General features: G+C 35.3%; 1 protein-coding gene across 3 annotated transcripts in view; it reads right to left on the reverse strand.

Annotated features, from left to right (window-relative positions):
- The window catches only part of ARMC9 (armadillo repeat containing 9), a 78,277-nt gene that overhangs the window by 53,376 nt on the left and 10,107 nt on the right, over positions 1-14,794 (reverse strand). For all 3 annotated transcript variants that reach the window (XM_072408327.1, XM_072408325.1, XM_072408326.1), the window contains 6 exons: positions 13,780-13,950; positions 10,483-10,638; positions 7,665-7,757; positions 6,851-6,875; positions 3,820-3,971; positions 1,280-1,378 (listed from right to left, as the gene is read on the reverse strand). In XM_072408327.1, the coding sequence (XP_072264428.1) occupies positions 1,280-1,378; positions 3,820-3,971; positions 6,851-6,875; positions 7,665-7,757; positions 10,483-10,638; positions 13,780-13,950 (696 nt within the window). The remainder of the gene's footprint in view (positions 1-1,279; positions 1,379-3,819; positions 3,972-6,850; positions 6,876-7,664; positions 7,758-10,482; positions 10,639-13,779; positions 13,951-14,794) is intronic.

Genomic DNA, 14,794 nt, shown 5'->3' on the forward strand with positions numbered 1-14,794 from the left:
GGCACAGGGTGATCAGAAGGGGAATAATCTTTCAGAATCTTTTTTTTCTAGATTTTCCTCCTTTAAAATTGGGTGCGTCTTATATGCCGGAGCGTCTTATACGCCGAAAAATACGGTATTTTACAAGGTTATGCAGATTGGCTTGTGCTATAATTCTAAGTGAGGACCTGGAGAAAGACATACCACTTTGGGTGAACATGTACTTGGAATTTGGCGGCAGTGGTTTACAGTGAACTGATTCATCTGTAAGCACTTATAGTTTCTGTAAAGCACAGGTGTCAAACACAAGGCCAGCAGGCCGAATCCTTTTTATGTGGCCCGTGGTGACTGTGCCGCATTCAACCGCCTGACATTTGCAGGCAGGAGGACTCTGTCCCAGAAAGCTAGGTAGTTTATGCTTCACAAAGACAAGCACATTCTTATTTTCACAACATGATTAATGCACGACGTGTGATATGGTGTCGGAGGGTGAGGAAGGATCTATACTTCTACTAAGACTATGTATCCTAATAAAAAGTTTGGCCCGCCACTCAGCCTGTGTTTTAGATTTCAGCCCCTTAAGCAATATAATTCAGGTGTCTCGGGTTCTTAAGGCATTAATATCATACGTCAATAGGAGGAAACTGTTGGTTTGTTATGCACGCCTGAAATGAGAAATGTTGTAAATAGCTTGCTGTGTTATTGTACTGTACATTTTAGTCAATAACTCTTTCCTTTTGGCAAGGTACTTTCTGGCGGAATACCGGCTTGGATTCTTTAAAATCAAATTAGTTTCTATCGGACAAATACTAGTCAAATGTTTTAGGACAGACAAAACTAATTAGTAAAGTTAAATGAATTGTCTGGTAACTACATAAACACTAAACTATGTAGAGATTGTGGCCAACAAAACAAGTGTTGGAATGCACTGTTTCTGGTAATATTTTTAAACAAACACTATGATGAAAGTTGAACAAGTAACAAATTCATGTATGCTCTATCATGCCAAAAGTATTTTACCTATAGAAATTATGAATGTGAACAGCTAAAAGTAGACAACAAATATTTGAATGTTCTTTATGTGAAAGTTCTTGGAACTGGGTATGGTTTAAAAAAGGTTAAAGGTCTTCGGGATTGTTACTTTAGCACAACAGTAAGTATTTACAGTAAGGTATGGTTTTTAGGTAAACTGCAAAAGTATAGATATATTTAAAACACACATTAGTCATCACTTGCAATAATGTAGGAAAGAGGTCATGGATACAAAGGTGTAACATTAATTTACACTTTATGTACTTACAGTGCCAGGTCTGGTAAAGTCAATGCTCTGTGCGGCACTTTGCCTCATCTGGTTGTTAAAAAGTCGCATGTACACACTCTGCAGGTACTCTGGTGTTATCTAAAATATAGATGGCATATTAAAAATGTGAAACAGGAAGTCAAGTCACACCAGTCAAACACTGTGCTGTGTGCCTAATGTATACAAAAATGCAGATAATTCAAATATGCATGAATTGTTACATTTACCTTTTTTTTTTAATATAGTTCAGACATTATTACACCTCAGTAACATTTTGTACTGATGTAAATTTCTAAAACTGCAGAATAATCATCCAGGTTTGCAGCTTTGTCACAAATGGTTTCAGTTCTGGACTATAGCTGAATATACATTGGGGAAAACCCTTTATTTTTAATGCATGTATGTGATATATATTAGCAGTTAAAAATACGTATTTGGCAGGTTACAAGAGAATCATTTGTGTATCTCAGTTCGTAAAACTTTAGATGCATGTTAAGCATATATATTAGGTAAAGTAGGGAAGGTTTAAAAATTCTGTCTGGGATGTCATTAAACAGATTTCCCCTCGTTTTCTGTTACACTTAGGGTAACTGACAAAATGTAGGGACAGAGTGAAAACAAAAAAAGCTGATATTAATTATTTTCTGCCCACTTATAGGTTTGTGTATGTGTACACTGCCTGCGCAAAAACTACTGCGTTTCACCCCATGTGCCTACGGAAGCCACCTGGCTGGGTAAAGCAAAAAAAAAAATAATAATAAATAACCTTAGCAATAAGTTCCCTAAGATCAGTATTTTTTCGAAAGGAAGGTGGCACCTCAAGAAACCCATGCTAGAGTTCACAATCTCATGTAAAGTACACTGAAATGCACATGTGGTATCTTCCCTGCTTGCTAAAAATGAATTAACTCCACACATGCCCAGGAGTCACACCATTCCAGTCTGGCCAATCGAGATAGTGGAAAACTTGAACCAGGACAGCGGTGGTCGTTGCGACAGAACAAGGACAAAAAAATGTAATTAAAATACTGTGATCAGGCAGGTAAGTTTTATTTATCTTGATTGTCCTGCAATAAAGAACCCGCCTGCTCTCAATTTTTCCCTTTTAAAGCTTAGTTCCAATAAGGACCTTACCTATTTAGTATCCATTTAATTAACATAACCTTATTGTTTATTTTGTGGAAAAGAGAAGATAAGTATTGAGAGTACCTATCTAAAGAAATTTAGGCTGGTTCATTAGTGAACGTAATGAAGGTTTCACTTTGAGAAGAATACACTATTATGAGTTTTTGCTTGCACATGATTGGATGCTAAAACAAGCAGAGCTTCAGTAAGGTAAGTGACCTATTGTTTGCAGAGTGGCATCTTACTATGCTAAAGTTTAATTCACATCTGTTTTAAAATCACATACAGCAGTCGTACAAGGGTTGTAACTGCTATTGTAGGAATTTTTGTAGCAGTTAGCATTTCACAGGAAACTAGACCAGGTGGTTTTCACAGATATGTAATATATATTCTATCACCCCCTCCACATACAAACACATACACTTTGTTGACATTTCCCTGTCACTAGACACTGCATGTTGTGACTTTCTGACAGCCCAGCTGGTGCGATAACCAGTTTTTAAAACATCAAACACATACAATTTTAATTACCATATTTTATTTGTATAAGGCATCTGCTTTCAGAACATATATGTTTTGGGGTTCTACACAACATTCAGGTCAAAATACAAATTGTATTATGTGTATTAGAAAAAGAAAAAAAAAAAGGAAGAAGCACAATGATTAAAAAACAAGTTTACTTTGCATTAAACCACCAGCCTATATGGCCCACTTCAGAAACTTACAAAGCAGGAGGGAGCTGACTTTTATTTAGGCTACAGAAGTCATTTTAATACTGAGCAATGCAAACACTTGTTAAGAAATACTTATATACTTATATACATATATATTTCCATGAGCAGAAATTTAGGAGACCTATGTGGCTAAACTCAGTAGGACTAGATGAGGTAAATCTAACACCAATCTTAACATTTAAATTTATAATACTGCATCTGCTGCAGACAGTAACCCAATGTGAAGAAACAAAGCACGTTAATTGCTCTACACACAAGCGCCCTCTGCTGGATATTTGGTCATTTAATTGTAGAAAGAAGCCTTGCTGCCACCTGCTGGATCAGTTAGAGAAAGACATTATGGTTCTTTAAACCAAAGTTAGCATTTTAAGTATAGCAAGCAAGTAAAACTAAAAGAATAACTTAAAATATACATTCTAACTGGAAATATACTGTAATTTTCTCCAAAAAGAAACTGCCAGGAAGCAAAGCCTGCCTTCCACAGCTTTGGTGGGATATTTTTTTTTCTTTCTCCTGTAATACTTACTAGTTTTATGTTTTGGTTTTGTATTGACTGAGAAGAAATCAATCGCCTCCAGTTTTTGAATATGTCACCTCTGCAGGCAACCTTAACCATCATAAAAGTAGCATATGCTACCCCAATGCAACATTCTACACATTGTTACAAATACCATTTCTTACCTGCTTTCCATTGATGGTTGCTTCTAAAGAATCAACAAGCTCTGCCGTGACACAAATCAGATTATGGTAATCAGACTGCATCTTATTGAAGCGTTTCATATAGGTGATAGCCCTGTGCTCAGCTTCCACTAACTGTTGCTGTAGTTGCAAATCTGTAGAATAAAAAGAAAACAATGAAGCAATAGTTTATTCCTGAAACAGGTGAATTGTAAAAATATAGAAAACAAAAGCTAAAAGAATAATAATAATAATAATAATAATAATAATAATAATAATACACTCAACACTCATGAAGCAAATACGATGGCCACAATTAAAGTTTGAAAAACTCAAGGCAAGGTTGTACAGATAGAATCCCAACCACCAATATCTAGCTTGTCAAGTTTAATGGTGGATGACCTTTTAATAAAAGTTTGGTATTAGGTACTTCCTTACCATGCTCGATTGTTTAGAATATGATAGCAAAGAAGTGAGAGCTACTAAGAAAATACATCTAATAAAAGTTTGCTGCTTGAGCACCTGAGGTAGATAGGTAGCAAAGTGAAATCCTTCACTGGAAATCTCACTGAACCCCACAGAGTTTAATTTAAGATAAATATTAGATTTTATTATTTTCTAATTTGTGTTGTGGTGTTCATATTAGGTGGTGTTCAGCTTCAACTCGTAGAGTCATCTTAAAGGTACATGCAACCATAATTGGCTTGGTTTTGAGCACTTGGATATATATACGAGTTAGATGCACTCTTTTTACAAAACATAAAACAAAAACTGTTACCTTTTCCCATAATCACCAGCCATATCTTTATAACAACTGCCTGCCTTCCCTACCTGTGGGATATCCCCTCTTTCCTCCAAACCACCAAGAAAAGCTTTCACAGCAGGGACAATGTAAGTCCTCCTTATTAACCCTTATAGTTTAATACAGTTTAGTTATTACTAGTGGTAATCTTTGATAAAGGTACTTATTTGACTGTTCATTTATATCAAAAGTATTATTTGACTGATATGAAGGACCTGACTATGTATCATATTATATATTTTATATTTTTGTATAGTACTTTTTTCTGCATACATTATTTAAATGCATTGCCTCATGCAGACCAAAATAAATGCTTTATGGATATACTGTAATACTTTACGGATACACTGCTACCCCTGAAGAAGCCTACTGGACAAAACGCGTCAGGTAAAACGGTCTACAAGTCTGATACATGGCTGTATACATAAATATAATGTTAGATGACTTCTGTATAGTGCCCTCTTGGGCCTAATTGCAAAGACCACAAGCTTTCGGTGGTCCACCTACTTGAAAATAGCAGCGTTATTACTAATTCAAAAGCTGCAGCATGTCATTCAGAGCCTTGGTCACACCTAGTGCTGCCCATTGCTTTCTAGATCTCTGCTGAATTCTTCCCCTGTGAGATGGAAGTGCCTGAGAATTGGGAATGTGATATGAGACACAAATAAAAAAGTATTTGGTTCAGTTAGGAGAGGTAAAGGACTTTTAGTTTACTTTATAAAACTTGTCAATCACACTGTAACTTGATTTGGTACTTGTGTATTAAAATAATAGAGCTTGAGCTTTTCTAAAAGCCAGGGAAATTAAAGTCAGTATTTTGCAGTGTTTTTGCAGCCTTTATTGCGGTATTAATTCTTATCCCTGGAAAATCAAATAGTACTGATCTAAGATAATTACCCTAGTAAAATAAGTATAGCTAATTGTACTCAGGATCCTAATAGGACAGAAAGTCCAAACACATGGAATGAGTCTGGGTTAGCCTAGCCACATTTTGAGAAGTCTGAAACCATATTACCTTTTTATTATAACAAGTGGAGATAAATAAAAATACAGTCTCTTTGTATGTCAGGCAAAATGTGTGTTATCAGTAATAAATAAAAAAATCTTCCACCTTTTTCCATAGTCGGACAACAACAGTTGTGTGGCAAACTATCTTGCTTTAAATCATCAAGAGCCATCCCATTTAGCTTGGTTTACGTGCTTTTACCAATAGACCTATACCTAATAACAAAGACAAACCAACATTTGAATGACTATGTGGAGTTACTATATAGAGGTTTGTGCTTCCCAAATGCAGCACAAGTTCCACAGCGCCAATTTCACAAGACAGACCTATTTGTCAAATTGTTAATTCTGACAACACAGTTGTGACTAAGGTGCATGAAGAGTACAGGTCAAATTTTTCCATTAATTCATAGCATACTTTTTTACAACGCTGTCCAATAGCTATCATTTTAATGTTCCAAGAATGTTGTTTTACTTAAACAATGGCCCTCTTCCAACAAACCTCCTTCAAAGAACAAAATATAAATTAACCCACTATGCTCTCTATTGTAAGATGAACAGCACAGCTCCATTTATAGTTTGCTAGTATTTTAAAAATGAATTGCACAAGTGGAAACATTTGTGCTAATAATATCATAAGCATGAAATACATTGTAATGTGCAATTCCATAATAATTATAAAGAAGCTGGTAAATAATTTAAAATATTGTCTGTAACTAAAGTCATACTTTTAACATGGACGATTCAGGAAAGTAAATCATTATTGAAGATAACCTCTCTGCAAAAACTGTCCTTGCCTGCATGATTTCCACCCAGCGCCCTGAGATGGAATGGGAATAGATGAGAGTCTGGGTTTAGCTCCACTTTAAGAAACATTGTTTAATTCTAAATCAAAATTACATTGGGGTCTACTTGGTTAGCAAAGCAAAAAAAATATCTTCCTATTTATTATTTAATGATAATTACAAACAAGCCTGATTTTTGTGTAGTTTTTGAATGATGGTATTGGGATGAGATTAACCTGAATTCCTACAAAAACTTACTAAGTAAAAGGAAAGCAAAGGGCAATGATAACAGGCAAAGTGCAGTCTCTAATAGCAAGCAATAAATTCACTAAAGGTAAATGGATAAAAAAGTATTCCAGCTTAGAACTTCTATCCATATACGCCTGCTGATAACTGGTATCAGACAATAAAGACAATATAATGACAATGCATTCATGGTTACCTCTGTTGTATTGGTTACTCTCCTTCTGTATTACAAATGTGTTAAGGTAAACGGCACAATTCAGGTTACTTATCCACACATTTTTTCTCTGTATTAAACATGCTGCAGGGTTTTTGTGTGTCTGTATATATTGGACTAGAACATGATTTTTAATCTTTGTGAACATCTCACAAGTTCAGCCAAAATGAGTGCTTATCATTTTTCTATTACCACATATGGCATATTTTAGAATAAAATTACAAAAGAATCTGAGCAGTTACAAAATGAATGCATGACATGTTTTAAATAAATCACACCTAAAAAGTTATATTGCTAAATGCTATCCAGTTCTGCTTTTAGGAGAGAACATTACGCAAACATCTGACAAACAAACCAAAAAAAAGCATAGTGATGTATAGGCAGCCATGTGGTATTTAGGGGTAGCCTCAGACAGTCCAACACTTTCCTCCTAAATGAATAAGGCAACTGGATAGGTTGGTAAACTTTGTCCAATGGTTTAAATTTTTGTTTAGAGAAGCTGCCCTATGGCGGTATGATATGCCTACACACAATTCAATTCAAGTTGCCAAGAACATTTTTGAACCATATTATAACAGAGAATTAGAAAATGTTTTAGGCATGTACCTTTCATTAACTTCCTTCCAGATTATTGGAAACTGCCCTATTTTTGAAAGCATTGTTAGAAGTTGGAACTGTGCTTATTTTTTGGGTCTGGGTACAGGTTAACAGAGACATACTTAAGGTTAATCATAACAACAGAGAAAAAAACAAAAAATGCACTACTGCACAGCTTAGAAAATCTATTAAAAGATACAAATAATGTGAGCAGCCGAGGAGCAGTTCCAGCTTTTAGAGTCACCGACAAGAACTTCTCCAATCGTGATTTCAGCTCAGGAGCCCAGGAATCCTGACAATTAAATATAATGTATACATTTTAAACACATCAAGCTTGTAAACTTACTTCACACAGTGCAATGTCAAACATGCTGATGCAATAGGAATTTTATAAGACTACATGGACAATCTCAGACAGTGACAAGTGGGGAATATTATTTGCTTGGAATTTACCACAAACTTACATTTACCCCCATCACAAAGCCCTTCTCTAATTTAGCAGTATCAGTGACTACAGTGATAGGGAAGAGGGGATTAGTTGACGCAATTCACAAGGATGCTTAACAGAGAAATCACTTTAGAAAGTTATTATGACTACATGTTAACAGATAGCAAATATATATATATATATATATATATATATAGCTTCCATTTAAGACATGGAACTATAAAAAAGAAGCAATTTCTATATACCAGGTGGACTTACAAAAGAAAAGATAAGCACACGATGAAAATAAAAATCTTTTAAATCTATGGAACAAAAATAAAAAAAAAAAAAAAAAAAAAAATGTTCATGTTATTTACACGTTATACTAGAACAAACTGTTTTTTAAACATCAAAAGGTAACTACAATGCTAAAATGCGGTTATCTCGATTGTATCTGCACTACTATTTCATTTCAGGCCCTGGGCAAACAGAAGAAGCAATTTCTATATACCAGGTGGACTTACAAAAGAAAAGATGTTTATAAAAAAAAAATAAAAATCTTTTAAATCTATGGAACAAAAAAAAAAAAAAAAAAAAAAAAAAAGAATGGACATGTTAAATTGAAGCTGATCTGGTGTAAAATATTTTTTAAACATCAAAAGGTAACTACAATGCTAAAATGCGGTTATCTCGATTGTATCTGCACTACTATTTCATTTCAGGCCCTGGGCAAACAGAAACATTCAATTTCTGCAGAAGCCAAGATTAAAACTATCAAAAGAACAAAAATAATTTATTGCAGCCTACTGACCCTTAAATATTGTGGCTGTATTAGTTCGCAAGTGAAAATTTTTTAGTCAAATTTAAATCTTACCAGAAAGTTATGTCCTGGTCGCTACCTGTGAGCTGAACTAAAAACCCAATATTTCTTCTATAAACTACTCATCTTCCACCCAATTTAATGAAGAGGAAAAGAAGAATATATGTCTGAAGTTTACAACCACGGGTCTTGCCATAGTTAGTGTAAAGGAGTAGACACTAAAACATAAAGGGCTCTATTTATATCTGGCATTCCCTCAAACATTCTCTGGTGGGAATCTTCCAGGTCTATGTATTTCAATGACAGTAACTGATCACCACTGGGAAATGTTTGAGGGAATGCATGATTCACTTTTTTAAAAATGGACCCCAAATGTGATATTTTCAGGATTATCAGCTAAATTTAGAAGGTTTTTTTTTGTTTTATGGTTTATAAATATTTTATGACCTGGTTATTCAATTACAAATCAAATACCTGTTTCTGCAGACTAAAGTTTTGTCAGGTTACAGTTTAACAACAAGGAAACATACTTTGGGCCAAGAACGGGTGGGTATAAACTCTTTCTGGGTGGGTGTCATGACTTCATGTACAGGCTGAAGCAATAGTCAGCCCTCCTCCTCCAAAGTACACATTCAAACATGGCTGCTCTTCAACATTGTCACTCAATAGTCATTTTAGGTCATGTTAGGTCTCTTTAAATTCTAAACATTTCCCCCTTTGAATGTACAAAAGTCAAAAGGACAAACGACTGTATTGCAAAAATAAAAGTAAGAAACTTTTAAAAGACCATCATTTGGTTAAAAAAAAAGCACATTCACTTGTTTTGAAAAACAATTTATTCCAGGCAACAGATGAAAGCAGTCTGTGACCTACTTATGTTTTATGTGACCTACTGTGACATCTTACTGTAGATTGGATTAACACATTAGGGTACTACTAAAACTAAATGTAATCACAATGTTCACAAGACATAGGTGCTAACATGAAGTTTTAACCCACGTTTTACTGCGTGCATTTCCTTAATGCACCGCACTGGAAAGTTGTGAAAAAGCTGTTATACATATAGAAACTAAACTAACTAAAGCAATGGTGGTATTACATAGCCATTAACAAACTACCATTTATTTTCAAACCTGTTGGGCAATGACAGAAATAAAATTTTAGTTGCTGACCACCCACAGCATATTGCACAATGGATTTAGCACAATTTCAGATTCTTATCTGCAACAAATAGGTAAATTAGAGGTTTAAACTTCACTCTGACCCACCCTCCTACTTCAGCAATGGCAGCCATATGTTTTGTAATAGAATCCCAGGAGAATATTCACACTTAGGATCTCCTAATATGCAAAACAAACATGTTGAGGACATCACGTATTTATTATTTCGGCAATAAAGAGATAAATAAAGCTAAATGTCCAGCCAAGAAACAAGGTGAATTCTATTGGACTTGTTTAAGCTTCTAATGCACACTGTGGAACGCTGACTACGTGTAGTGAAATCAAAGGACAGGATAGGAGTATGTACAACTGTGCTAGATTCAATTCAAGGCGGGAGTTTGGCTCCCCTATTTTATGTGAAAATATAGGGATCCCACATCCAAGCAATATTTCTGTTTGTGAGGAAAACATATTTAGGAAAAAATGACCATTGAATAAACAAAGGATTTTAATTCACTCATTTATAAAAACGCCTAATCTCGGTCTTGTCGCTGGCCTTTTTATGCAGTTCCAATACACATCCAAGTAAACTATTTCAATCTGTAATTACCTGGAAAAGCTCTTTGAAGGAGGGGTGAACAGATGGGTTGGGAACAAAGGGAAGGGCATAAAATGGAAGGAATTCTGTAGTCTGACTTAAAGCTGCACCGCTGGTCTCCAAATAAGTTTTAAAGTGAGAAATTCGTTCTTCACAGTCTGTCCGATCCTAAAAAAAAATAAAAAGCATTAATAAATTAAAAGAAAAAATGTAAAAGTGTTTTTTTTTTTTTAAGGTTTTACAAAAAACATATAGTTATGTTAATTTCACAAGAAACCTGCACCGGAGAGAATAGGTATACTGTCACTGCTAGCATCTACGGATAATGTAGCTGTCGTATTAATCCAATGACTTTAATGTTTTCTGAGTCACTGTCCTGGGAACTTCCAGCTCTGAAGTAATGCTATTTTTTTATCTATATGCTTGTCATATGCCAGTGACCTAGAATGCACTGAAGCTAAGCACAAGGCAAATACTATTTTAAAAGAGGGACAGCAATGGCATCCCTGTACTTTCCTCAGCATAGGTGGCTTTTTATGTAAATATTTAAAAACAATTTCTTCAACTACTGTATATTTTAAAAATAATTGAATTTAATGGTACAAGAGGAATTATTGGCGGTATGTTGCCTTGATCTTGGTTGTTTCTTAGATCATCAGTTGGCTGAAAGTGCTTCTGTATAGCTGTGAGTACAGCCACATGTCAAAAGACGATAATATAGTCATGGGAAGTTTTTTCTTTTTCACAGCTTAAGGAAAATCTTATGGTGCAATTGGTGTCAAACCTCCCTTTTGCTTTAGAGAAAAGGAAGGAAAGTCCTAACTATGTTCCTATTGTTAAAACATTGTGTTCCAGCACAGGTAAATGTTTAGTCGGGATAGTTTCAGTAAGATTTAAAGGAAAATCCAAAAAATTAGTGCATACAAATGCCACGTACATACAATCCTGGGAGGAACTTTACCCGTTATCATTTTTGCTGTAGACATTTTGACTATTTAACTTTCTTTATATTCAGATAGCAGGTTTGCTAAACTCAATGACCAGACCTGGATTTAATTTTAGGGTAATACTGTTTGGCACTCTTAAACCTGATAAAGTAGCGATGTAGAGAAGTATCAGGAATAAGGCTACATACACGTTTCCAAAGACAAAAGACTGCACAAGTGCTGTACATACATATACATACAGCACCATTCTGCTCTAGGGAGAGAGGAGGGGGGAGAACGACGAAGCAGCAATCGGCTACACTCTTTCCTCTTCACTTTTATTATGATTGTTTGTGGATCCGCCGTCTGATATCAGCCCTGAGGCGATTATCCGACAGGATTAATCTTCTGATGTGTGTATGAGGCATTAAGAATTATAAAATTATTTATCACTGGCCTGTTGCTGGTTTTCAGCATTGCTGAACAGAATGGATTAGTACTAGAAGTTTTGGGATGCCTGAGCAAAGTTCAACGACCGCAAACAACAGAAGTTCACAGAGGGAGAACATCACAGCAAGATATCACGCAGGACAGAATCTTTACTGTTTTACCTGAAACCTCCATAAAAAAAATTTAAAATTCACCATATGTTCACTGAATAAAAACTTAGCTGTTCTGCATACACATCTATGACATGGCGTCCAAACACTCTAACCCACCATAAAGTCTGGTGAATAAATAGGTAAAAGCCCATTTTAGTTTGAAAAAAAAAAGTTTAAATAATCACAAAGGCCCATATTGGTATTGTAACCTAAAAATTAGATATGCCAAACTCATTTTAAAATATAACTTTCGACAAATCTTTTATATCATTTAGGAAGAAAACATTAAGCTTTAAAGGTTGACAGGAAGCTCTGGGGAAAGAAGGATAATATCACAAAATGGGAGGATGGGTCATCAATAATCACAGACAATGGACCATTAATACATCATTACATGTGATCAAGACAAGGATGTGAGTAGTTATCTTTAGTGGGCCAAGAAAAGCAAACCACTCCTGAGGCTGTGATAACATTTACTTATTTTAGATTTATGTGTCAGTAATTTTTTATATTGTGCTGACACCGTAGGGAAGGTCCATAATGCTAAATCAACAGCAGTTTGTAAATCCTAGTTACTCACATATTGGTGTGCTTACATGGCTCCAGAAATAAATCATTGATTTTACACCAAAAGCTTTTTTTTGGAAACTATTTCATAAAAAGATACAGCAATTGGTATGTTATTTCAATTTGTATTTAAAATGTGGAAGTAAATCTGACCATGTCTAAATTACTAATAAATTATGGTGCCTGCAAGCTACTGTGCTGTTCTCTAAATTATTATCTGCAGCCTTGTGGTGAATTTTTCAGTCCTACCAAGCTGTAAGCGTAGCTTGGTCTACTATGACAGTGGTCAACAACATACACTCGGTGCAAAGAAAATTGTATACTTCTGAAGCACCACTGGGACAGGAATAAGGGAGAAATCTTCCAAGGTGACATCTGGTCCTATGACAAATGTCTAGAAGATATACCTCACTTCGTTGGTATATGCCCTAAATATGGTTCTATAGGCCATAACATGGAGAAATCACTTGGATGTGCACAAATCATGCATATCTGTCTCTATACCCTAAAAATCTTTTTGTTGCATCCCACATAGGTGGGGAGTGCACTAAACCGGATGCAATAAGAAGATTTAGATTTTCAGGATTTATCAGCATTATGTGACCTTGCATTGAAAAGGAAAAAAAAATAACAGTTTCTGACAACTGAGTGTGCCTAGGCACTTCTATGTTTACATCTGTACTTCTGCTATGAGGTATTTAAGAAACTGCTCCCTCTGATTGTTAGTCGGGGAAGATGTGGAGAGAGATTTGCTAATGGCACCATTGGGCCGTCTACCATTCTTCTTGCTGGAGGCTTCAATACATGGGAGCAAAACACTGCTTCCACCAAGATAGCTTCTCCAGACAAAGACATTGGGTTTGATTTATTAAAACCATGCCTGGAGAAGATACACTTTCATCAGTGAAGCTGGGTGATCCAGCAAACCTGCAATGGATCAGATACAGGATTTAAAACATTTGATAACAAAGCAAATGATTTAAAATATCTATTGCAGGTTTGCTGGATCACCCAGCTTCACTGATGAAAGTATATCCTCACCAGCCTCGGAGAGCTTTAATTAATCAGGCCCATAGTGTGGAAGAAGCAATAGTAAGAAATGGGGGAATGAACAGCTGCAGGGAGACTATGGGAAATACTGATAACATGTTCTTACAATTTTAGTTTCTCTTGAAGGGTTTTTAAAATGATTGTAAAAAAAATTAAACACATACAATTCGACCTGTTTTGTTCTTTAATGGGAAAATGGCAAAGTGGATATGCAGGTAGAATTCTAGCTTCTGAGCCATAGAGTCATTGCTGCGAGTCTCAGCAGGAATATGCTCTCCCCACTTGTCAAAAAATGTTTTTCTGTCTCCATCTTCAAAAGCACAGAGAAGATCTTTCTGCAAGATATAACCAAATATCAGATCAGATGAAACACAAAAAAAAAACTGTCATCAGATCATTTATTACACCAACAATTCATCCATAAGATTTTATGTGAATTTTACATATTTTCTGCATGGTATTTAAAACCCTCCTAATCAAATATTTCTGAGACTCCTGCTGGGCACCTCATCTGAGGTCAGCAGCCCCAATAGATTCAGAGCTGCTATAGTCTTGCTATAGTATTAACCTTTACTTCACCACTGGCATTAACATTAAAAGTAATATTAAAGCCGAAAAAACAAAAATGAATCCTCTGGAAAAAGATTGAAAATAACAACTAATTTTGCTGAAAATTTTAATCCATAAATTTCCAAGCAAAAGGTTTACTAAATGACAAATACAAATTGAGGTTTAATGTTTAAGCAGCGTATGGTGGGAGGTCATTTGTTTATGTAAACACCCCAGATTGTATAGTGAAGAAGAAATAAACCTATGAATATATAGAGTTATAAGAATAACAACTGCAGTCATTCAAATCGTAGGGTAGGAGGGTCTCCAGAAAGCCAATGTTATTACATTTTTTATGAGCAACAAACAATAGTTTCCCAACAGTTTTTATTTCTGCAGAGTGTAAAGAGGGATCTTGCAAAAAAACCAGAAGAGGGTAGAGGATATGGCTGTAGAGTGGTAGAAATGTATAAAATTACGGCATAGCATCTCCCCAACACCCTACATTTTGGACATTGCCAGGCCATGTGTATAAAGTTTCTGTATATATACCGTGTTTCCCCGAAAGTAAGACCTACCCCGAAAATAAGACCTAGCACTTTTCCCCCAACCTGCCCTAATATAAGACCT

The sequence above is a fragment of the Pyxicephalus adspersus genome, chromosome 4 (genome assembly GCF_032062135.1).
Source record: "Pyxicephalus adspersus chromosome 4, UCB_Pads_2.0, whole genome shotgun sequence".
Classification (NCBI taxonomy): Eukaryota; Metazoa; Chordata; class Amphibia; order Anura; family Pyxicephalidae; genus Pyxicephalus; species Pyxicephalus adspersus.